The sequence below is a fragment of the Hyla sarda genome, chromosome 8 (assembly GCF_029499605.1).
Source record: "Hyla sarda isolate aHylSar1 chromosome 8, aHylSar1.hap1, whole genome shotgun sequence".
Taxonomy (NCBI): Eukaryota; Metazoa; Chordata; class Amphibia; order Anura; family Hylidae; genus Hyla; species Hyla sarda.
The window spans coordinates 100,500,025-100,523,036 of NC_079196.1; the positions used below are offsets into that span (position 1 = coordinate 100,500,025).

The 23,012-nt window shown below is 41.3% G+C and overlaps 1 protein-coding gene across 2 annotated transcripts in view; it reads left to right on the forward strand.

The window, feature by feature from the left end:
• HYCC2 (hyccin PI4KA lipid kinase complex subunit 2) overlaps positions 1-23,012 on the forward strand; it is a 106,597-nt gene that overhangs the window by 79,244 nt on the left and 4,341 nt on the right. Inside the window, exons 6-12 of one of the 2 annotated variants that reach the window (XM_056536405.1) lie at positions 6,391-6,471; positions 7,126-7,241; positions 7,326-7,421; positions 8,898-9,014; positions 10,564-10,651; positions 10,850-11,009; positions 15,598-15,735. In XM_056536405.1, the coding sequence (XP_056392380.1) occupies positions 6,391-6,471; positions 7,126-7,241; positions 7,326-7,421; positions 8,898-9,014; positions 10,564-10,651; positions 10,850-11,009; positions 15,598-15,735 (796 nt within the window). The remainder of the gene's footprint in view (positions 1-6,390; positions 6,472-7,125; positions 7,242-7,325; positions 7,422-8,897; positions 9,015-10,563; positions 10,652-10,849; positions 11,010-15,597; positions 15,736-23,012) is intronic. The other variant, XM_056536404.1, reaches the window with a different exon arrangement.

Consider the following 23,012-nt stretch of genomic DNA (forward strand, 5'->3'; position numbering starts at 1 on the left):
CCTATGAAATTTTATTTAAAAAAAAGGTATCTCCATCACTTTTTTGGATTGCCAGAATTCATATTTTCTCAGTTATTGCCTTCTAAATGGACCATTCTAATAACTGATGCAAAGGGATGCCATTCAGTGGCATCCATTTGCATCAGTTTTTCATCCGTTGGTATCAGCCGCCAGCAGACTCCCACAGCCGGGATTACTACTACTCCCATCATGGAACAGACTTCTTTCCATGATGTGAGTAGTAGTTCCCTGGCTGCGGGAGTCTGCTAGGGGGGGGGGGGGGGCTTCATTAGTGTTTGTACTACTACCCCCAGATCAGAAGTTATTAAAGGGGTATTTGGGCAATAGCATCCGCACAGAATGTGGGTGCTGCAGGTAGATCGCGGGGGGCCTCAGCAGCGGGACCCCCTTGGGGTCAGACATCTTATCCCCTATCCTTTGGATAGGGAATAAAATGTTTTTGCCCGGAATACCCCTTTAAACAGGGGAGCGGGCGGCATGCTCCACTGCGATGTAGGATGCATTTTCACTTTCGTTTTTAAATTCCCCGCTGTGAGCCCTGAATGGCCGGTATAGAGGAGCCATTCAGGGCTCCCGGCTGGGTTTTTAAAACTTATTGTGCCTAATTACTGTATAATCACATTCCTCCTGACTTAATTATATTAATTTTATTCCCCCCATGTGTATATGTATGATTCCCCCCCTGCCTGCTGCCCGGCCATCTTCTAGTGCTGTCACATCGGACAGCAGGGACTTGCCGTGCCATTCCCTGCTGCTCATCTCCGTATCTGACAGAGAGGATCAGCGGAGAAAGGAGGGACCGCCCCCCCCCCTGTGCGCTGTTATAATGCTTCATTCCCCGCCAGTACCTGACCTGTCTCCCTTGTGCGCTTCTTCATTCATTCATTCCCCACTGCCGCCCGACATGTCCCTGCTGTGCGCTCTGATTGCGCTTGGAGCAGGGCAGCAGCGGGGACATGTCGGGAACTGGCGGTGGTGAATGAATGAAGCAGCGCACAGGGGAGACAGGTCCCTCCATTCTCCACTGCCCATCTCTGTCAGATACGGAGATGAGCAGCAGGGAATGGAATGGCATGTCCCTGCTGTGCGCTGTGACAGTGCTAGAAAATGACCAGGCAGCAGGCACATGGGGGAATGTGATTATACAGTAATTAGGCACACTGTAAGTTTAAAAACCCCGCCAGGAGCCCTAAATGGCTCCTCCGTAACGGCCATTCAGGGCTCCCTGTGGGGAATTTAAAAATGAAAGTAAAAATACACCGTACATCGCAGGGGAGTGGAGCATGCCGCCCGCTCCCCTGTTTAATAGCTTCTGATCGCTTCGGTTCTCAGACGGGAGACCTGGTGCGGTCAATTCCTCAGCCCCTGTACTACAACCCCTATCATGGAACATAGTCTTTCATGATGGAGGTAGTAGTACAAACACTAATGTAGCCTCCCAGCCACCGGCAGACTCCAGCAGCTGCGGAACTACTGCTCCCATCATGGAAACAAGTCTGTTCCATGATGGAAATAGTAGTAGTCCCGGCTGCAGGAGTCTGTACGCAGAGGTGTTAATCTAAAATAACGGTACAGGACGGATGTTATAATGTGTCTTAACGGATGAATATGCCTGTTATTTTGACAGACGTTATTTAGCCGTTGGCACCCATTATTTCATCCGTTATTATACATTTGTTTTTTTAATTATACAATACAGAAAACTGATGTTTAATAATGGATGAATAATCTATAGTGTGAAAGAAGCCTAAGAAAAAGATATGGTGTGTGTTTTTCACTTTCCCAAAAATTTTTTTTAGGTAGTACTACTACTCCCAGCATGGAACACACTGTTCCATGATGGGAGTAGTAGTACCTGTACTAATTGACAGATCGCCCGTGTCACTTCTGACACCCGTTGCGATCCTCCTGTATAATTTATAGATGCAGCTGGCCACTCTTCTATGTTCCCCTGCACTGCAATATATATACACCTATTCATATTTCCTGCAGAGAGCTGTGATTGGCCAGATGGTTCCAGCCAATCACAATTCTCTGTGGGAAATATGAATATGTGTATATATACGTCAGTGCAGGGGACCATAGAAGAGCGGCCGGCCTGCATCTATACATTATACAGGAGGATCATAGCAGGTGTCAGGCGTGACACTCTCTGCGATCTGTCTATTAATGCAGGTACTACAGCTCCCAGCATGGAACAGAGTGTGTTCGATGTTGGGAACAGTAGAACCTGCAGTTAAAGGGGTACTCCGGTGAAAACCTTTTTTCTTTTAAATCAACTGGTGGCAGAAAGTTAAACATATTTGTAAATTACTTCTATTAAAAAATCTTAATCCTTCCAGTACTTATTAGCTGCTGAATGCTACAGAGGAAATTCCTTTATTTTTGGAACACTGATGACATCACGAGCACAGTGCTCTCTGCTGACATCTCTGTCCATTTTAGCAACCATGCATAGCAGATGTATGCTAAGGGCAGCATGGTGGCTCAGTGGTTAGCACTGCTGCCTTGCAGTGCTGGGGACTTAGGTTCAAATCCCACTAAGGACAACAGTAAATAAAGCGTTATTATTATTATAATAACGTCAGCAGATTATTATAATAATATCATCAGAGAGCATTCCAAAAAGAAAATAATTTCCTCTGTAGTATTCAGCTGCTAATAAGTACAGGAAGGATTAAGACTTTTTAATAGAAGTAATATACAAATATGTTTAACTTTCTGCCACCAGTTGATTTAAAAGAAAAAAGGTTTTCACTGGAGTACCCCTTTAAAGACAGATAACAGCAGGTGTCACTCCTGACACCTGCTGCAATCATCCTTTACCCCTGAGATGCGGAGTGGCTTTCTCCTGCGCTCGCATCTCTGCTCTCTACTCCGGCTGGCCACTCATTCATTCATATTTCCCGCTGAGAGTGGGGATTGGCTGCCACCATCCGGCCGATCCCCACTCATTGTAAATTTCTATTCACATCACTGGCCAACCCGGAGTATAGTGCAGAGATGTGAGCGCTGTATAGAGCCGTTCCGCATCTCTGCTATATTATGGACGATCTATTAGTACAGGAACTACTACTTCCATAATGGAACAGTGTGTTCCATGCTGGGAGTAGTAGTTCTACCTAAATATATAAAGAAAAAGAAAAAATGTGAAAAACACACACTACATTTTTCTTATTGTCTGCTACATTTTTAGGTCCCTGCCCGCCCACATAAATTGATCCCTGTTTAAAAATTAACATTAACATTTTTTTTTTGTCTTTCAATTTTCGGGAGCGGGCAGGGACCAGAAAATTTCAGCGCTCAATATAAAAAATGAATGAGGAGTTAGTTTTCGTCCTAAATGATCATTTTTTTTATTTTCACTTTACTTTTTTAGCCCCATTTTTAATATTCAGCGCTGAATTTTCTGGTCCCTGCCCGCTCCCGAAAAATAAAAAGACTTAAAAATGTAGCAGACAGTAATAAAAATGTGGAATGGGGCCATTTAAATGTAAACATAATATATTTTTTATAATAAATTTTTTTAAATGTTTTATTAGTAATGTATTTTAATACAGTAACCCCCCGACCTACGATGGCCCCGACATATGATAAAATCGACATACGATGGCCTCTCAGAGGCCATCGCATGTCGATGTCAGCATCGACATACGATGCTTTTATATGTCGGGGCCATCGCATTAACTGCTATCCGACAGCGCAAAATGCTTAAGCTGCTGTCGGATAGCAGTTTAAGCATCCCTGGCAGGTTTGCTTACCTATTCCCGCTGCTCCGGGTCCACTTCGCGATCCTCCGGTGTCTTGCGCATCTTCTCCAGGGTCAGGGCCTTGCTTTCCGGCGTCGTTATTACGTCACTACGCACGCCGCGCCGGCGTAGCTGCGTTATAACGTCTCCAGAAAGCGAGGCCCGGACCCTGCAGAAGATGCGCAAGACACCGGAGGATCGCGAAGAAGACACCGGAGCAGCGGGACAGCATCGGGAGCCCCTGGGACAGCATCGGGAGCGGTGAGGACCTGGTCCGGAGCGACGGGGACAGGCGAGTACAGCTTCCTATACTTTACATTGCACGGATCCCTCAACATACGATGGATTCGACAAACGATGGGTCGTTTGGAACGAATTACCATCGTATGTTGAGGGACCACTGTATTGTGTTCAATAAAGTGTGTGTATGTGTGTTTAACTTTCTTTTTTTTTTTCTCTCTTTTTTTATATTTTTTTAGGTAGTACTACTACTCCCAGCATGGAACAGACTGTTCCATTATGGGAGGTGTAGTACCTGTACTAATAGACAGATCACTGCAGGTATCACTCCTGACACCGATGCGATTGTCCTTTATATTTTAGAGATGGAGCGGCTTTCTCCTGCACTCGCATCTCTGCACTATACTCCGGCCGGCCAGTGAGTTGAAAAGCATTCACATCACTTATTCATATTTACCGTAGAGAGCTGTGATTGGCCATATGGTTCCAGCCACTCACAGCTCTCTGCGGGAAATATGAATAATAGGTATACAGTGGTCCCTCAAGTTACAATATTAATTGGTTCCAGGATGACCATTGTATGTTGAAACCATAACTCTATGGAAACCTGGTAATTGGTTCTGAAGCCACCAAAATGTCATCCAAAAATAGGAAAAAGTGAGGATTAAAGAAAAATAAGTAGACAACTAATACAGTCCTTACATAGAAAAGTAAGAAAGATCTGCTGGGAGCTGTAAATCACTGTCTATGTAGAGGACAGGCACTTCTTCAGGGTCATGTACAATATACGCAATGTCCTAAAATAGTAACATGAACCCGCCCTCATCTGGTGTCCAAAGGAGCAGCAAACCGTGTCATAGGTTAAGAGTAGCACAGAACATGTAATACCTCCCTGTACTGTAGGAGGCACTACCAGACAGGAATTCAGTGCATGCACTTTAATAATACAGGGGTTTTACCAGTGAATGCCCATTCTGATTGGTTGGTTTTTCCAGTCATTGACACGTTTCGCAGATCTGGACTGTCTGTAGCATTGTATGTTGAGTCTGGTTTCAAGTTACAGTGTTCCAGAAAAGGCCATTGTATGTTGAAACTATTGTATGTTGAGGCCATTGTAAGTTGAGGGATCACTGTATATATGGCATATACTATGGCCGGCCGCCCGCATCTATACATTATATAGGACGATCACATCGGGTGTCACTTCTGATCTGTCTATTAATGCAGGTACCACAGTTCCCAGCATGGAGCAGAGTGTGCTCCATGTTGGTAGCAGTAGTACCTGCAGTTGAGGACAGATCACAGCAGGTATCACTCCTGACACCTGCTGCGACCGTCCTATCTAGATGCAAGAAAGCCGCCCGCATCTATATATTATGCAGGATGATCGCAGTGGGTTTCAGGAGTGACACCAGGGACGATCTGTCTATTAGCACAGGTACTACTACTTCCATCATGGAACACTCTGTTCCATGCTGGGAGTTGTAGTACTGCCTAAAAAATTTAAAAAGTAAGGAAAAAAAGTGCAACACACACACTTTATTAAACACATTATTAAAATACATTACTAATTACATTTTGCCGAGAATTTATTCAGATAGAGATGAGCAAATTTTTGAAAAAAACTGATTCAAAGTATTTCCTACTCACGGACTACTTTATGATCATTTAACCTTGGTTAAATAATTATATGATTCCCATCTGATAAAGTTGTTCCCTTTCCACAGGATAGGGGATAACTAGCTGATCACAGAAGGTCCGACAAATGGAGCCTCCTCGATCTCAAGAACAGGGCCCTTTAAAGGGGTACTCCGACCCTAGACATCTTATCCCCTATCCAAAGGATAGAGGATAAGATGTCAGATCGCCGGGGTCCCGCAATATAGCAAGCAACACCCACCTGTAACTGCTTCCGGAAATGCTGGAGGCTCTCGGGCGAATTTCTCCCGACCACGGGGACGGAAGGTCGTGACGTCACATGTATGCCCCTGCTCCGTTCATTTCCTATGGAAGCTGACAGAAAGAGGCAAACACTACTTGACTGTTTTTGCAGGTCCCATAGAGAATGAATGGAGTTGTGGCATGCATGCAAAACACACCTCTTCGGTCTGGGCTAACAAGATTTTGGTGGATGTCCCAATGGTCAGACCTTCCATGATCAGCTAGTTATCCCCCATGCTTTAGATAGGGGATAACTTTGTCAGATGGGAAATCCCTTTAAGACAAATTTTTTTTTTTGTTACAACCCTTTCTGTGGAAAGCAATAGTACATTTTAAAATCATCATGCCAATGGAAAATAAAAATGTTAACTCTAAGGCAGCACTGTAGTGGATAGACTCTATTAGCGTAGTTATAAATAAAACTGTCTTCTCTTAACAGGAAATTGCTGATAAAGATGGAAACAATAAGGTGTTATCTTTTACTATTCCATCATTATCTAAGCCTTCAATATATCATGAGGTAAGAAAACATTAATCCTCCTTTAGCAATCCTCCTGTGCTTGATCTGGCCCAACTTGACACCTCCACAGATCTTATACGTAGATCCTATGTACATTTTTCAGATTCTAAACTTAGCTTTTATAAGCTCGCAATAAATATTTAAGGCCAATTTTACATTTTAAGTTTTCGATTTGTCATAGAAACAGTAAATCTAAAATAATGGCAGAACCAGATCCGAAAGATGTTTGACACCAACAGCATGTGGGGTGATCCATTGGATTTCTCCTATGGTGTCTGGTATTTTACTTTACAAAATTGTGCTGCCTGGGGCACTATCTTGTATTTTTGGCTACATTTGTTAGAGCAGGTTTGTTTCGGCAGATTTTGACAATTTTTTATGCAGTAGTTTTTTGCAGCATGTGTATGGATTTCTTTAAACCTCATTCACATGGTTGAAACATTAATTTTACAGCAGATTTGCTACTTCAGGTAAATTTAAAACTCTGAATCCGAGGGCTGCAGAAAAACCTGTATGAGTCAAAAAGTGCTGGCCAGATTTTTATGCCTAACTGAAAATGGAGTTTGAGATAACAGAGTAGTTTAGGATATAAGAATCAAACCTGTAAAACTTTGATTTGTTTAGCAATTTCTATCGCCATCTTTGTTGCATTAGCCTTCCTCCTTGGGGTCCATGGCTCTGACAGAAGGAGCATTGAGCCAGCACGATCTCATCAGAGTGGTTTACAGTGATCTTCACCCCCAGAGAGAAACTTTTACAGCGCAGAACAGGTAACAGGATTTGGGCAGTGAACACAATGTAGATTAACTGTTCCTTGTGGTATGTGTAAATTGCAGCATTTTTCTCTTCTACAGGTTTGAGGTACTAAGTTTTCTTATGTTGTGCTACAACTCTGCAATTGTGTATATGCCCGCTTCTTCCTACCAGTCGCTATGCAGGATGGGCTCCAGGTAAAGAGAAAAGCTAGATGATTAAAACATGGTTTAGACTTGGTTGTAAAACTACTGAAACTGGACAGTATTACCGTATATACTCGAGTATAAGCCGAGTTTTTCAGCACCATTTTTCGTGCTGAAAATGCCCCCCTCGGCTTATACTCGAGAGTGAACTGTCAATCCCTTCTCAGTGGTCTTCAACCTGCGGACCTCCAGATGTTGCAAAACTACAACACCCGGGCATGCTGGGTGTTGTAGTTTTGAAACCTCTGGAGGTCCGCAGGTTGAAGACCACTGCGGTCTTAGTCATCATCCAGCCCCCGCCCCCCTTTTGTTTTGTATTCTCATCCCCTCGGTGGGAAGTTAGGATGAGCTGGTCCGGGCCATCTATGCTGCAGGGACCGTCCGGTGGGGAGGATTAGTCGTTGCGGGCTGTCCATTTTCACCGGGGGGCCCTCTTCTCTGCTTCGGCCCCGGACTTGTGACATTGCCTTGACGACGACGCACAGGGACGTTGCGCATGAATGTCCCTGTGCGTCGTCATCAAGGCAACGCCACTAGTCCGGGGCAGGCCCGAAGTGCGGAGAAGAGGGTCCCCCCCCCGGTGAAAATGGACAGCCCGCAACGACTAACCATCCCCACCGGACGATCCCTGCAGCATAGATGGTCCGGACCAGCTCACCCTAACTTCCTGCCGAGGGGAGGTGAGTACAAAACAAAAGGGGGGGGGGGGCTGGATGATGACTAAGGCCGCAGTAGTCTTCAACCTGTGGACCTCCAGAGGTTTCAAAACTACAACTCCCAGCATGCCCGGACAGCCGATGGCTGTCTGGGCATGCTGGGAGTTGTAGTTTTGCAACATCTGGAGGTCCGCAGGTTGAAGAACACTGATGAAGGGACTGACAGGCGGTTATGATGAAGGGGGGGATGATGAAGGGGGTCTGGATGATTACATGGGGGGGATGATGTATTTCCCACCCTAGGCTTATAGTTGAGTCAATAACTTTTCCTGTTTTTTTTGGGTGAAATAAGGGGCCTCGGCTTATATTCCAGTCGGCTTATACTCGAGTATATACGGTACTATAAATGTGCTATTTCCTCAGAAAATAATATATTATGTATAACTGATCTATCAACTAAATATGCTGCTCTGGGTAAGTGCAGCATATTAAAGCTATAGGTTGAATACTCTGTGTAGCCTAAACAGCATAACATTTAGGAGTACTAAAAGTATATCGAGGACTGGTCACTAACAGGCTACAGTGTATACATGTTGAACCCATAAAATGGATAAGGAGAGGTCTGGTTAAAGCATTGATTTTGATCTCTTGGGATACAATTGTTTCTGAACCACCCAATGCCGGAAGTGCTGTATGATGAAACTTTTTTTTTTTTTTTTTTTTTAGTGTATGTGTAAATCTATCTCATTAAAATTTAATGAGAAAAAGCCAGTTCATTCTTTTATTTATTTATTTTTCTGCCTTGCTCCAGATTGTGCGTGAGTGGCTTTCCTAGGCAGCATGAAAAACGCTGGAAGGAACTGTGTGGTCGTGTGGTATTGGATCCTGCTTTCATGGTCCAGCTGCTCACTGGTGTTTATCACGCCATGTAAGTCTTCTTTTATTTCAAAAGGTGAACTTGTCTTTTTAGGTGACCATGAAAGTGAGTAACTGAAAATTTTAGTGAATGTAAAAGGGGACTGAAATACTTTTATTTTCTTAATAATAACTTACCATGACTGTTCCTTTTAAATGGATCATGGTGAAGCATCCACTTTTATTTTACTAATGTAAACACTTTTTTTTTTGGAGGGGGGGGCGAGGGCCTGTGTGTTGTGACACCACAATAATTCTTTAAGATGGTGTATTTGCAAACCACATCCCCCTGACATCCCGCACACCCAAGAGGATTGTCGTTTAATAAAAAAGAAAAAACAAAAGAGATGGTATACAGTGATCGCTCAACTTACAATGGCCCCAACATACGATAGTTTCAACATACAATGGTCTTTTCTGGAACATTGTAAGTTGAAACCAGACTCAACATACAATACTACAGACAGTCCAGATCTGTGAAACGTGTCAATGACTGGAAGAACCGACCAATCAGAATGGACATTTCACTGGTAAAACACCTGTATTACTGAAGTGCATGCACTGACTGACGTCTGGTAGCGCCCCCTACAGTACAGGGAGGTATTACATGTTCTGTAGTCTTTACCTGTACCAGGGTTAGCTGCTCCTTTGGACACCAGGTTGGGGCGGCTCCATGTTACTTTTTTTTAGGACATTGTGTGTACTGTACAGGACCCTGAAGAAGCTCCTGTCCTCTACATAGACCAGTGTTTCCCAAGCGGGGTGCCCCCAGCTGTTGCAAAACTACAACTCCCAGCATGCCCGGACAGCCTTTGGCTGTCCGGGCATGCTGGGAGTTGTAGTTTTGCAACAGTTGGAGGCTCCCTGCTTGGGAAACACTGATATAGACAGTGATTTACAGCTCCCAGCAGATCTTTCTTACTTTTATATGTAAGGATTTGCTTTATCTATATTAGTTATCTACTTATTTTTCTTTAATCCTCACTTTTTCCTATTTTTGGATGACATTTTGGGCTTTTAGAACCAATTACCAGGTTTCCATAGAGTTATGGTCTCAATATACAATGGTTTCAACATACAATGGTCGTCCCAGAACCAATTAATATTGTAACTTGAGGGACCACTGTATTTGCATATTAGCTAAGATGTTTTGATTTTGAAGTTTTAAACTACGGTATGTAATTCGCTACAAGATTCCATTAGATAGCTGAGGCATGAAAAATGGGTGCAAAAACTTTACAAACAGACAGGGGGATGTTATACCTTAAAATTACATACAGTGTGTAAAAGAGTCACATTGAAAACATAGGACTGCTAGTACTATTTTAAATAGGACCTGATATGATTTTTTTGATGAAATAACAATTCTGAACAATTCTTAGGACACTGTTGTGCATTTCCTTTTATTCCTACTGGAAATGTGTGACATAACTTATTTTAATCATTGGCCTTGTCGGATCGGTGAACTTTTGTTTTACACATTCTTGATAAGGAATCTTCCATTCGGCAGTCTTTTCACATTTCTTATAGCATCCTCAATTATAATTGTGTATCTTGAACAGATACAATGGAGAGTGGGAACTAGGACAAGAGGTTCTGGATGACATCATCTATCGTGCCCAGCTGGAGCTTTATTCGCAGCCCTTGCTGGTAAGTGACCTGACTTACCTCACAGTCTGTCCTACAATTGTTTTGGAATTGCATGAGCAAAGGTTTTATTTTTCAGTGTATGAGCTCAGTATGCAGCAAAGAAAAAAGAATTGCTGAAAGCTCTGTATAAAGAGTAGGAAACAATGAAAGCTTGCTGGCCTCTTTTAAAGTTTTATTCCCCCTTCCTCTTCTAACCAGGTTGCAAATGCAATGAAAAATTCGCTTCCGTTTGATGCTCCTGACACGTCACAACAAGGACAGAAAGTACTGAAGGTTGAAGTGACCCCGACAGTCCCTCGCATCTCTCGAACAGCCATCACCACTGCTTCTATACGAAGGCACCGCTGGAGGAGAGAAGGTACAGCAGTAATAAATTAGATTCCAATTTTGTTTGTCTGCTCTTAGATACCTTGTGCTTTTGATAGCATTTATATGAAAACACTTATTGTGTGTGTTTTCCACAAATGAAACGATACATACAACCTATGATGCATAGTTTATACATTTTATAGTTGCCACTATATATTTTTCAATGATAAGTGGCTACGTGGGGGACAAGGAAATAATATTGTCAGTCATACTGTTATCATAAAAGAAAAGTTCTAATAATAAGTTCTAAAAAAAAAGTTCTAATAATAAGTTCTGACAAGCACGTCAAAATGAGAGGTCGTGTCCGCTGTGCTTTTATTAACTATGAAGTGTCCTAGGCATTTGATTCTACCTTTCCTTCTACTCATGATTGAAGATGTCCTGCGTCATACAATGTCATATACTTAGGAGGTTTAATACACATTTATCAATAAAGTATTTTTAGTTATTTTTTGGAAATGTGTTAAGCAAACATGCAGGTGATCACTGAGGAGTAGAGGTGACTTTTAGCTTCCATCTCCTTATCATTCTGAACGTTCCACTCCTGAGACTCAGTGTTTGATTTGTAATTGCAGAAAGTCAGGACTATAACAGGGTGAACTTATTTTTACCAAGTTATATTGTCTCAATGAGTTGTCCCGAATCAAAATCCGCCAATCATCTGTCGATAAGTGTTGTCTGGTATTGCAGCTCATCTTCATTCAGGTGAACACCAGACACAGTCCATGGACATACTGGGCACTGTTTTTGGAAAATCATAAGGATGCTTATACACATACAATATCTGATGAACAAGCACTGGATATCCATCTCCTCAGCTACTCCATCAACTTCCTTGCTTTCATTGGCTCAGGGGGCATTCATTTAAGCTCAGAGATTTACCCTGGAACATTGGTAGTCGGTAAAGTGAAATTGTAAATAAGCTCCTTTACATATGTTGTAAGCATGTGATTCTGTGAGCCTGTTTTCATGAAATTCTTCAGGGTCCCAAGAGTGGAGGATCCCCCAACATTCCTTGCTGTTCTTTTCTGTACAGGACTTGCTCAGCGTACCGCTTTCTGGAATGTCGTAGGGATGTATTACACCCAATAGGAGCGCTGATCTCCTAGGCTCTGTGGACTAAAATTATAAGCAAAATAAACCATGCCTGAAAAATTGCAATAAATAGCATTAAAGTATAGAAGCTAAGATGTCTGTTACATGTTAGCTGGTTCCAGTACCAAACAGCAGAAATCTCTGTATGGCTGTGGCCTAGTAATAAAAAGCTGTAAATATGTTTCTCTGCAGTGTATTTGCAGACTTATTCAGCTTTTTATGTAGATTTGGTAGAGAAATCTGATGTTCCCAGGGAAGCTTAAATGCTGTTGACATTTTTTGATCTAGAAAAAAAAATATTTATATATTTTTATACATGAATTGGTAGTTGGTATTAATATAACTTCCACTAAGTTCCTGGAGTCAGTGTTAAGTAGTTGCAACATGTTTCACTTTTCTCATGTAGCTGTGTCAGATCTGAAGTCAATGGAGGAGATGTATTCTTTCCTTCCTGACATTTCTTTGGCTGTAATTTGGCACAAAATTACATTTTTTATGCAAAAAAAAATTCTGCTAAAATTTTGCTCAATTTCACAATAGACAACTTTGTCAAAGGTGAGTGTGAAATGCAGTGCTTCATTATTGACTATGCAGTGGATTAGATTAACTAACTGCGTCTTTTTTTTTTAAAAAGGCGCAAACGTTCAAAATAAAGCAAATTCACTTTGTCTTAGAAAAGTGACATCCAACAGCAAGTTCTGAGAAGATTTTTAATTTCAGCTAAATTTATCAGTCTGTGCGCACTTTTGATAAATTTGGCACAGGTAAGCCAATAACACAGCAAAAAAAAGACTTTCAAGTGGCTGCACACAGACACATATTGCTAAATCTTCCCCTGTGTGTCCAGGATGCTTCTGCCATTACTAGCTACCATCAACTAGCACAGGTTTATCCCTGTATTGCTTAAAGGGGTACTCCGGGGGAAAACAAATGTTTTCAAATCAACTGGGGATAGAAAGTTAAACAGATTTATAAATCACTTCTATTTGGAAATCTTAATCCTTCCATTACTTATCAGCTGCTGTATACTACAGAGGAAGTTCTTTGGTCTTTTTGAATTTCTTCTCTCTCTGATCACAGTGCTCTCTGCTGACACCTCTGTCCATGTCAGGAACTGTCCATAGCAGAATAGGTTTGCTATGGGGATTTGCATCTGCTCTGGTCAGTCCCTGACATGGACAGCGGTGTCAGCAGAGAGTGATCAGACAGAAAAGAACTTCCTCTGTAGTATACATTAGCAGATAAGTACTGGAAGGATTAAAGCGTACCTGTCGGTCTCCCCCCCCCAAAAAAAAAAACATCCAGATCATGTACATCTAATGTTTGTGTCAACGTCCTATATTTCTCTTGGACTTGCCTTTATTTACTTGCCGTCATTGCTCAGTGAGGTTTCTGTCCATGCAAAGGCATGGGGCGTGTCCCTCTCTTCTCCTCACTGTGATGACTCCTCCCCTGACTCAGAGTGCCAGGAGCAAGCACAGTAGCTCTGGACCTGCCTGCAGCCCTGTCAATCACTCATGGTGTCCTTGATGTGTCGATGACCACTGGACACTGCACAACTGGTATGTGTCCCAGGAGGCAGGGGGACCCCTAGTGGCCACTTTTTTTTTTTTTTTTACTGGCTTTTTCAGCATTAAATATAGATTTTTTTTCTGATTTAAAGCAATTGCAAAACATATTGTTTTTGCATGCTTTATAACAAATCAAAAGTTATTGTATCTGACAGTGCCCATTTAAGATTTTTAAATAGAAGTAATTTACAAATCTGTTTAACTTTCTGGCACCAGTTGATTTAAAAAAAAAATGCTCCAGAGGAAGTTGTGACGTTCTTCTCAATCTGATCCCAGTGCTCTCTGCTGACACCTCTGTCCATGTCAGGAACTGTCCAATCCCCATAGCAAATCTCTCCAGTTCCTGACTTGGACAGAGGTGTCAGCAGAGAGCACTGTGGTCAGACTGGAAGAACCTCACAACTTCCTCTGGAGCATACAGCAGCTGATAAGTACCGAGAAGGTTAAGATTTTTTAAATAGAAATAATTTACAAATCGGTATAACTTTCTGGCACTAGTTGACTTGAAAACATTTGTTTTCCACTGGAGTACCCAATACAGCACCTGAGGGATCTCCTCTTCCTTGCTGATAGACATTGATGCTGAGGATTGAGTGATTTCTCCTGCAGTGTGATGTAAGTTGCAGCCCATTTCAGCCTTGTATAGGTCTTAAGTCTTGTCTCTAACATCCTTGGACAGCTCTTTAGTCTTGGTCATGGCGGAGAGTTTGGAATCTGATTGATTCTGTGGACAGGTGCCTTTTATACAGGTAACAAGCTGAAATGCAGATCCAGTGCGAAAACCCAAAACACTATTTATAGATTTAATCGGATGGAGCACGTGGCAGCATGTTTCATTTTCCAGCACTGTGCTCAATCAGTTATGCTTCAGGTGACAGGCTCCATAATAGAATATAATGGAGCCCATCTCCTTCAATGAGCACCTAGTTGGGGGCTGAAGTGCACTGCCACCTGCCTCATCTGGCTATAGCTGTGGATCAAAACTTTTGACATGTCTGCATTATTACTGACCGTAAGGGTCTGTTCACACTGAAGAAATATAGTAAAGAGTTTCCTTGCTGAATTTTCTCAGTGGATCTATTGTCTCTTGCCAAGTCTGCATCCAAGTCTGTATTTGTTATATAAGGGAAGGGTCACAGGTGCCATTCTTTGCTGCATATTTTCAGCAGCTGATTTTGCTACCCATTGATTTCAGTGGGTTGGAAAATATGCAGCAGCAAAATACGGCAGGTGTGACCCTACCCTAAATGTGTGATTTTTCAGTGTTTTGTGATAAGCCTGATGTTGTTTTTTTTACCAACTTGTCATTATGTCCCCCTTTTTTTTTATCAGAAATCTTTTGTTGTATGTTAACGAATTGTACAATTTATTTTATTTTGTTTAACCTGCAAGTCCCAGTAACATCTGTGGAGTTACAGACAACTGTCTACATCTGGCTGCCGCACGCAGGCCAGAGTGGATCAGGGGGACTCTTGTTCTTGAAATAAATGTGGGTCCCTGAAGTGGGACCCACATCTGTCAGACATTTGTGGCATATTCTTTGAACATGCTATGATTGTTTGAGAAGGGAATACCCCTTTAAGGCTTATAGGCTTATTCAGTTGCAGTCTATTAACTTGAACATCCTGGCACTATAAGGTCCCATTATTTTACATCAGTGTATCATTTCACTAATTTTCATGCATTGTTCATTCAGATTTAATTTTTAAGGTCATAGTTGTATTTACAAATAAGTGTATGTTAGCTTTCTTGTTATATACACTGTTTACATTTTTCTTTTGGTAAATGTCACAATACACTTAATGTTTTCTGTATTCTGATCTTGTTTTTGAGAAGCCATCACCAGCAAATAAGTGCAATTTGCAGCCTGTCTTTAAAAATACACTAAATTGTTCCTATGTTGAATCCCAGATGGTTTTGACCTCACAGCTGATTCGAATCCGGGCTCCCCGAACTTGCGCACCACTCCAAACCTAGAGGACACTCCCGAAGGGGATGTTCTTGTGTACCTGACCCCAGAGACCATCTCACCAGAAGCTGCCACAGAGGGTAGGCCAGAGATGTGGAGACGGGCACTAAAAGAGAGAGTTGATGGTGGAAAAGCACTACTCTCTGTTTAAAAAGAATCCTTCCTCCTTATTGATTTTATTCATTCCTTATGAATACGATAAGTTGTCTCAGTCTATGGTCCAAGCTGAAGGTCAAGTATTAACATTGTTGTACTTAGCCCTGCTCAGCCTATGATTAACTGTATTACCCTGCAGACACGCTTGGCATGGCTATGGGAATACTTTTAGCTATATCTTTTAACTGCAGATAAGCTGATGGCATGGGAAATTTGCTGGTGAACTCTTATTTCACAGTGTTGACTTTGTGGCTGCCCAGTTTTGGTACTTTTGTCCATATCACGCATGGCTGTAATATTTAAATGTTTTTCATGTTAGGCATAAGGCTAAAAGACTACAGACTAAGTTCTAAAAGACTGGGACTAGGTTTGCATTTTCATTGGAGACTGTCACAGATTTCATTTGGAAGTAGTAAACTGAGCAAGACGGTCAACTACATGACAGACACCAATAGATCCCAAGAGACCTCATTCATTTTAATGGGGTCCGTCAGGTTTCTGTCTGGTGTCCGTCATTTTGCAGGATAATAATGCATCAAAAAGATACAGCATGCCTCGAATGGGATAAGATGAGTCAGTTATAAAGAGGGCACGCCTCTGGTATAGATTTCCACTACATTTTATGCCGATAAATTTATAGCAAATGTGTGAGACCAAAGGAAGTAACACCTTTTCCTGCTATGCCCCTCCTACTTTGGTAAGTGGCCTAATTGTTGTGTTGTATGCATCATTTTTGTGTTAAGTTCTTTATGTAGCATATTGACAAAATGCCCAGAACCACATGATCAATCCCTCAAGATAAAAGCTCTCTAAATGCTTTAAAGGGGTACTCCGGCGCACATGACCTGTTTTATACAACGCTATATGTGGCCAATAACAATGTTCAAAGGTTGTGTTTTTGCTGCAAATGCACAAAATTGATTTAAGCAATTGCGGTAAAATAATGGCAAAAACGCAACTTGTGATCACAGCCTGATTACTATATATAAAAAATAAATTAAAAAAAAAAACAGATCGGCAAATAAACAAGCGTTTTCTTGTTGGTTGGATGATCACGGACTCTTTTACATTGATCAGTTATTAGAAATGAAAATTCCTAATAATTGGTGTATATAAAAGGGCCTTTGGAATACCGGATGAACTGGTGTTTGTTATATACTGTTTTAAAAGATTATGTGGATGTACAGTGCTTCATTAGAGAACATTTGGCATAAAATAATTTCCAATCAGTGGTTGCTATAGTTTTTAACTAAAGATTTCATAGTCAAAAAGTCAAAATGTAAAAAAGAAAATCACACATTCAAAACAATAACTTTCAGACACGATTACTTTGCTTATTGTGTTTGGAGGAGACAGACTGCAGCTTTGTGCCTGTTCCAGTTGCATAATTACTTTGCTTCCGGCAAGGAAAACCAAAAGGAATGAGGTCACCCTATAACAAATACCTAATGCAGTGGAGGCCTGTGGGCCTGGCATCTACCTGCGGCCACAGTTTGTTCAGTTTGTCTATAATTTGCATTGTTCAGATGGCATAAGGTAGATATACCTTACTTTTGAATTTTGATAATATTTAATTTTGATACATCTTACAAATCTATAATACCAAACTGTTAGAGATGTAGCTACAAAGAAAGAGACTACCTTAGAGTCTTAAACTGGGCGCACATTGATCACTTTTGAAATGAGACTTCCCAAGTCCTGAAGTCCGTTTAATGACCTGAAAAGAGGTAAAGCATGTAAACATATGTGACTGCATGTGCATGGCTCTAAACAGCTTTAGGGGGTTGGCACTTGGCTTTTTCATGGTTTCTATTTATATACATGGTACCTAACTACTGTTAGATCAATCTATGATGCCAATTTTGATATTTACTCCCCGTACTGTGAATGTCTGTTTCAGGGTACGGTCACATGTACGCAGATTTGATGCGCTGGATTTGATGCTGCAGATTTCAATGTAAACTAAATGACTGAGCACAACTTCTAATCTGCAGTTACATATCCTGCGCATCAAATCTGCGCATGATCCTGTACGTGTGAACGCACCCTCAGATGAAGAATACGTGGGGAGGTGGTTGGACAGGTAACACACACAATGCAGGAAGATTTTGTTTCCTAAAGATCCCCTCCCCCTTTTTGTGGCCCAACTGAATGAAACTGATCATACAGGGTTTTATAGTGGCATAAATATGGCTTAGTAATCCAATTAGATATTACAGCCATGTTATACTAGTCTAGCAGTAGATGTGATGAATAGGTTATTGTTATCCTCCATGCCTCATTTGTGCATACAGCAGTAGATACATCTAATGCTTCAAGATACACTACTGACATAATTTGTCTTTTGTCTTCTTCATTTTACAAATAGGTTGCTGCTAGAAAGTAAACCTGAGGACAAAATGTATAATGTATCTAGATAGAAATGTTGGATTTCTGAAAAACTCTGTGTACAGTTATATCTAATCAGATATGTAAATAACAGGTGTGGTCTGATTAGACACTGGGTCTTGCTACAAGACAGCATAAAAGTGCTTCCCCCGCTTACTAGCTCTCAGAGGCTACTTTTGTGTGTTCCTCTTGGTAAGGGAGGCATGCCTAGCAGTCAGTGATCTGTGACACCCTCAAATACATTTTGTCCAGTTAACAAACTTTTAGAAGTGGGCACTGCTTTGGACTGAGAGAAGCAGGATGGTTGTTTCAAGGAATTACCTGTCATCTAGGCCGTTGTGTTGGGAGCAGTGGTTACATTAGAACACAGACACACAATGGCCAGGCTCCGAATGGCCAAGAGAGACAGGATATTTTTATCTGAAAAGGAAAAGCAGCTCCTACAGTTTCCTTGTCCACTATCCAGCCACAGTTGGCCCCTTCAATACATACCACCCATTCTCTGCCCAGACCATTTTAAAAAACAAACGTACTACAAAAAAAGACAAAAAGGAGCGCTCCATGGTGCAATAAATAACATGTGGGAACGCTAATAATGATAGAGCGCTTACCAATGTAAGTTGTGCAAATGCCACCACAACTTGGATGATAGCATGAAGCAGATCCCTCTGCTGCCACTCCACAATAAAAGCAATTAAAAAACCAATGACCTCCAGACCAGTGGATAGTAGGGTGCTGAGGGACCAGGCAACATTTGAAGCAATCAGCTTTATTCCCAACATGCAACGCGTTTCGCGCTAGTGCATTTTGGGAATAAAGCTGATTGCTCCAACTGTTGCCTGGTCCCTCAGCGCCCTACTATCCACTGGTTTAGAGGTTGTCAGACCATTTTAAGGCACTTAGCAGAAATTTGGTGTCATGTTGCTCATTTCATGTCATTGAAGACCAACCACCATCACATTGGTTTGTAGTGGTTTAGTGAGCAAGAAAGCTGGACTACTACAGACTGGAACTGTATTCTGTTTAGTGATTTTTCCAGGTTCTGGATAAGATACGATGACTGTTGATTTATTTGAGTGCATCTATCTTGTCATTGCTGTGGAGAAACGCATTGCCCCAGTTACTGGTGTGATGATCTAAAGAGCCATTGAATAGGAATGTTACTAGTAGGGATACTACCTGCTCAATGATATTTGCAGGGCATCCTGCAGCCACGTGTAGCCTCTCATGGCAGAGTTCCAACTGGCAGTTTTCTGCAGAATGATGCTCAACCACACATAGCAAGGGTTTCCCAGGAATGTCTGCACCAAATTGCAACACTTCTTTGGCCTATTCATATGCCAGATTTATATCCAATTGAGCATTTTTTGGCAATCAAGATATCAAAAATTTGGGACCCGCAAAAAGAATGGCCTTGTTCATTATTTTGGTGGAATTCCACTGGATAAAATTGCCGTCTATGGAGGCGTCGCTTGTCCACTCTTCCTATTGACAATGGTTTTGGTGGCAGAGATTTTGCAGTGTGAACGGGCCCTAATAGTTAAAAAGACCTTCTGGTTAGAAAGTTATTCCCAACAGTGTATTGACGTGTTTACAGGAAATCTAGTGCAGCTCTATCTTTACTCCAGGTAAAACAATAATGAATAAAAGAATAATTATTCTTAATTCATATTCTTAAAGTAATATAGGGTATACGTTTTATAAGCATAAAGATCTGTCAGCAGCTTAACTGGGGGGTAGTCAGGGGGGGGGGGGAATATAAGACCATGGCTAGATAGATCTCCACAGACCTTTCCAGTGCCAAGATATAAGCCTTTTTGCTTTATGTAAATGAGACTCATGTACCCAGGGAGCATTCCCCACCACAAGAGCCCAATGTTAACCACCTCCTCCCCTCATATTCACCACCTTGATGCCTGCTTGCATACTCCTTTCCTCTTTAATTGACAGTAACTAAGCTTATTTGCTGCACAGAGGCAGTGAATAAGAGTAGATGGGCTGGCTAACCCTGGGCTCTTGCATTATTGGGAAGCACCCCCTGGGCATTTGAGAATCATTTACATATTAACAAGAAGGCTAATATCTCAGCACTGGAAAGGTCTGTAGAGATATATAAATGACCAGGATTCTAATGAGAAACCCTATCTAGCCTAGGTTATTTTTACCCCTGTTAAGCTGCTGACAGGGTCCGCATAAGGGTATGTTCACTTGGCAAAATTTCACTAGGTCACTGGTGCACTATGCACATGGGGGATTTTCCGCAGCAGATGTTTTTGCCATGGAAATCCCGATTCCAGCGTCCTCAGAAAGAATAGACTTTTCTATTATTTCTGTGGATTCTGCTCGGAATTGCATTGCCGTCTATGACATGGTGTATTTCTGTGTGGCTCTAGCGCCCTCTGGAACTTACAAATGTGTGGAATGTTTGCCCCGTGTTTTCCTAGCGGACATTCTGCACATTTTACTGGCTATGTTCACACGGCAGAATTTCTATATGAAGTTAACATTGTGGTGAATGGAATCTCCGCTGTGCTAATCACACTGCAGAAATTCTACATCCCGGATTTTCCAAAAACCTTGAACCTGTCAACAGTTTTTGCAGACTCGGCAGAGTCCATTGACTTCAGTGGTACTCTGAATTCTGTCCAGAATCTGTGTATTAAATGCAAGAAATTCTGCATAAATTTTGCACAAATTCCACGCACCTTCTGCAAGGAATCTGCAAAACTGCAAAAAATAAAATAAATTGCTGCCAACTTTGCAGAAAGGATTCTGAGTGGAATCACAGAAATTCAACCATGTGAATATAGCCTTAAAGCGTACCTGTCATAGTTCCAAAAAAAAGTGATTTTACTTGGTACCTAATCCTGATGATGTTCATATATTTTTTTTATGTGTCTAGGACCTATATAACCCTAACAAATAGCATTTGTATGTTGCTCACTTGCTTTTTCTTCTTGCCTTCTGGAGGGGTCGTGTCCATCTTTCTTCCTCACTGTGGATAACCCCTCTGCTCTGAGTCTGGTAGCAGCCTGGCAGTCTGCAAATTGCTGCACAGTAGTTTTTATGCATACATATCTGTTCCTAGTAAAGCTGGATGCTAATCAAGGTATCTGTCATTATGTGCATCATTCAGCTTTCTCTGACTCCTGAATAACAAAGAAGCTGATCAGACATTTAGGAGTCAGAGAAAGCTTTGGCTGTTCAAGCATGCTGGGAGTTGTAGTTTTGCCAGAGCTGGAGCTGCAGTGTTTGTAAAGCACTGTGTTAGAGCAGTGTTGTCTGTAGTTTTGCAAGAGCTGGAGGCACACAGCTGGAGAATACACCGCTCTAAAACAGAGTTTTACAAAGATTGTATCCCAAGCTGTTGAAAAACTACAACTCCCATCATGGTAGTTGTAGTTTAGGAACAGCAGAAGGCTGTAGTGATGCAATGGTGATCTCCTATACTGGATCCCAACACAATTTACGGCCGGTATCCAGTATGCTGCAAAATACAGAGTAGTCTGTCTGCATAAAGATAGATTTCCCTTAGTGGCGGCTATTTTCATTTTTGATTTTTTTTTTGTAAAATTGACTTTTTTTAATTGTTTATAAAGGTTTATTGAAAAAAGTTATCTTATCAGTAGTACTAGAGAATATAAAAAGTTTTTCATAATGACAGTGCCTCTTTAAGCAGAATATGGTCTGAAGCCTTGGAGAAGAATATAGGAAGAATTTAGCAAAACCTCTGCAGAGTAAAAGTGGAGCGGAGGCCTTTAAAAAAAATAAAAGCATCCTGATTTGTTGCTATGGCCAACTGGTCAACTTTTTCCTCTGCACATGTTCTTGATAAGTGTCCCCTATAGTCTACGTATCCTGTTTTATTTTAAGTTTAATTTACAGTGTATGTACTTGAATAAATGTAATACTTCCCAAAAAATCAAGCGCTAAAATCTTAAATCATGGTGCTATAATACCCAACTGCATTTTCTTATGCTAGCAATTGTGCCCCCTCAAACCGTCTCAGTGATGTCAGTAACAATTGGTTTTCTAGTTCTGAGCAGCATACTATTATTTTCATTACTGAAATTGTACATAGTAAACTTTAGAAGTATGCAGAGCTTCCTGGTTGCTTAATACTAACTGGGATGAACATGGCTCTCTCCATAGAATATTATTGTATCTCTTTATTCTAAGTTATGAATAAGTTATGTCAAATATTCTTTTACCTGCACCTATCATATTCTTTTTTGTGGAATTAGTGTACTTTATATGCCCTATTAACTGCATAATGCACCATATGTTGGCGTTGTTCATGAAGGATTACCTATTTATGAGGACAAGTCATTGGCTTTTGTATTCTACCGTACATAACTAGAACTTAACAATTGTTAGTAAGCTTCTCTTCAAAACCTGATGGAGGTTTCTTTTATGCTTTCTTCTACTTCAGTGTCTGGTTTGCTAGCCTTAAATATTTCATGCTGAGTGAATGTGAATGATTCTTCCTCAGTCAGTTACTGTCTCATATCTATAATGGGTTGGATGGAAGCCATGATGGCACTTCACATAGAGCTACCTCAGTGTATGAATGGAACAATTCATTACAAATGGCAGCATTGATAACATTACCGGTGTGTTTGACTGTCCAGATCCATTGCTGCATGTGTAATATATTAGTTCCTGTATCTGCATGTGTGTGCATGACATTAGCACTATTCTTTTTGGCTGTGCGCACATCTGTGTATGCCTAAAAACCTTAATGCCTATGCTTTCCTCGAATATACAATCACCTAGACACATGATGGCCTTAATAGGGCAATATCAGGTAGGT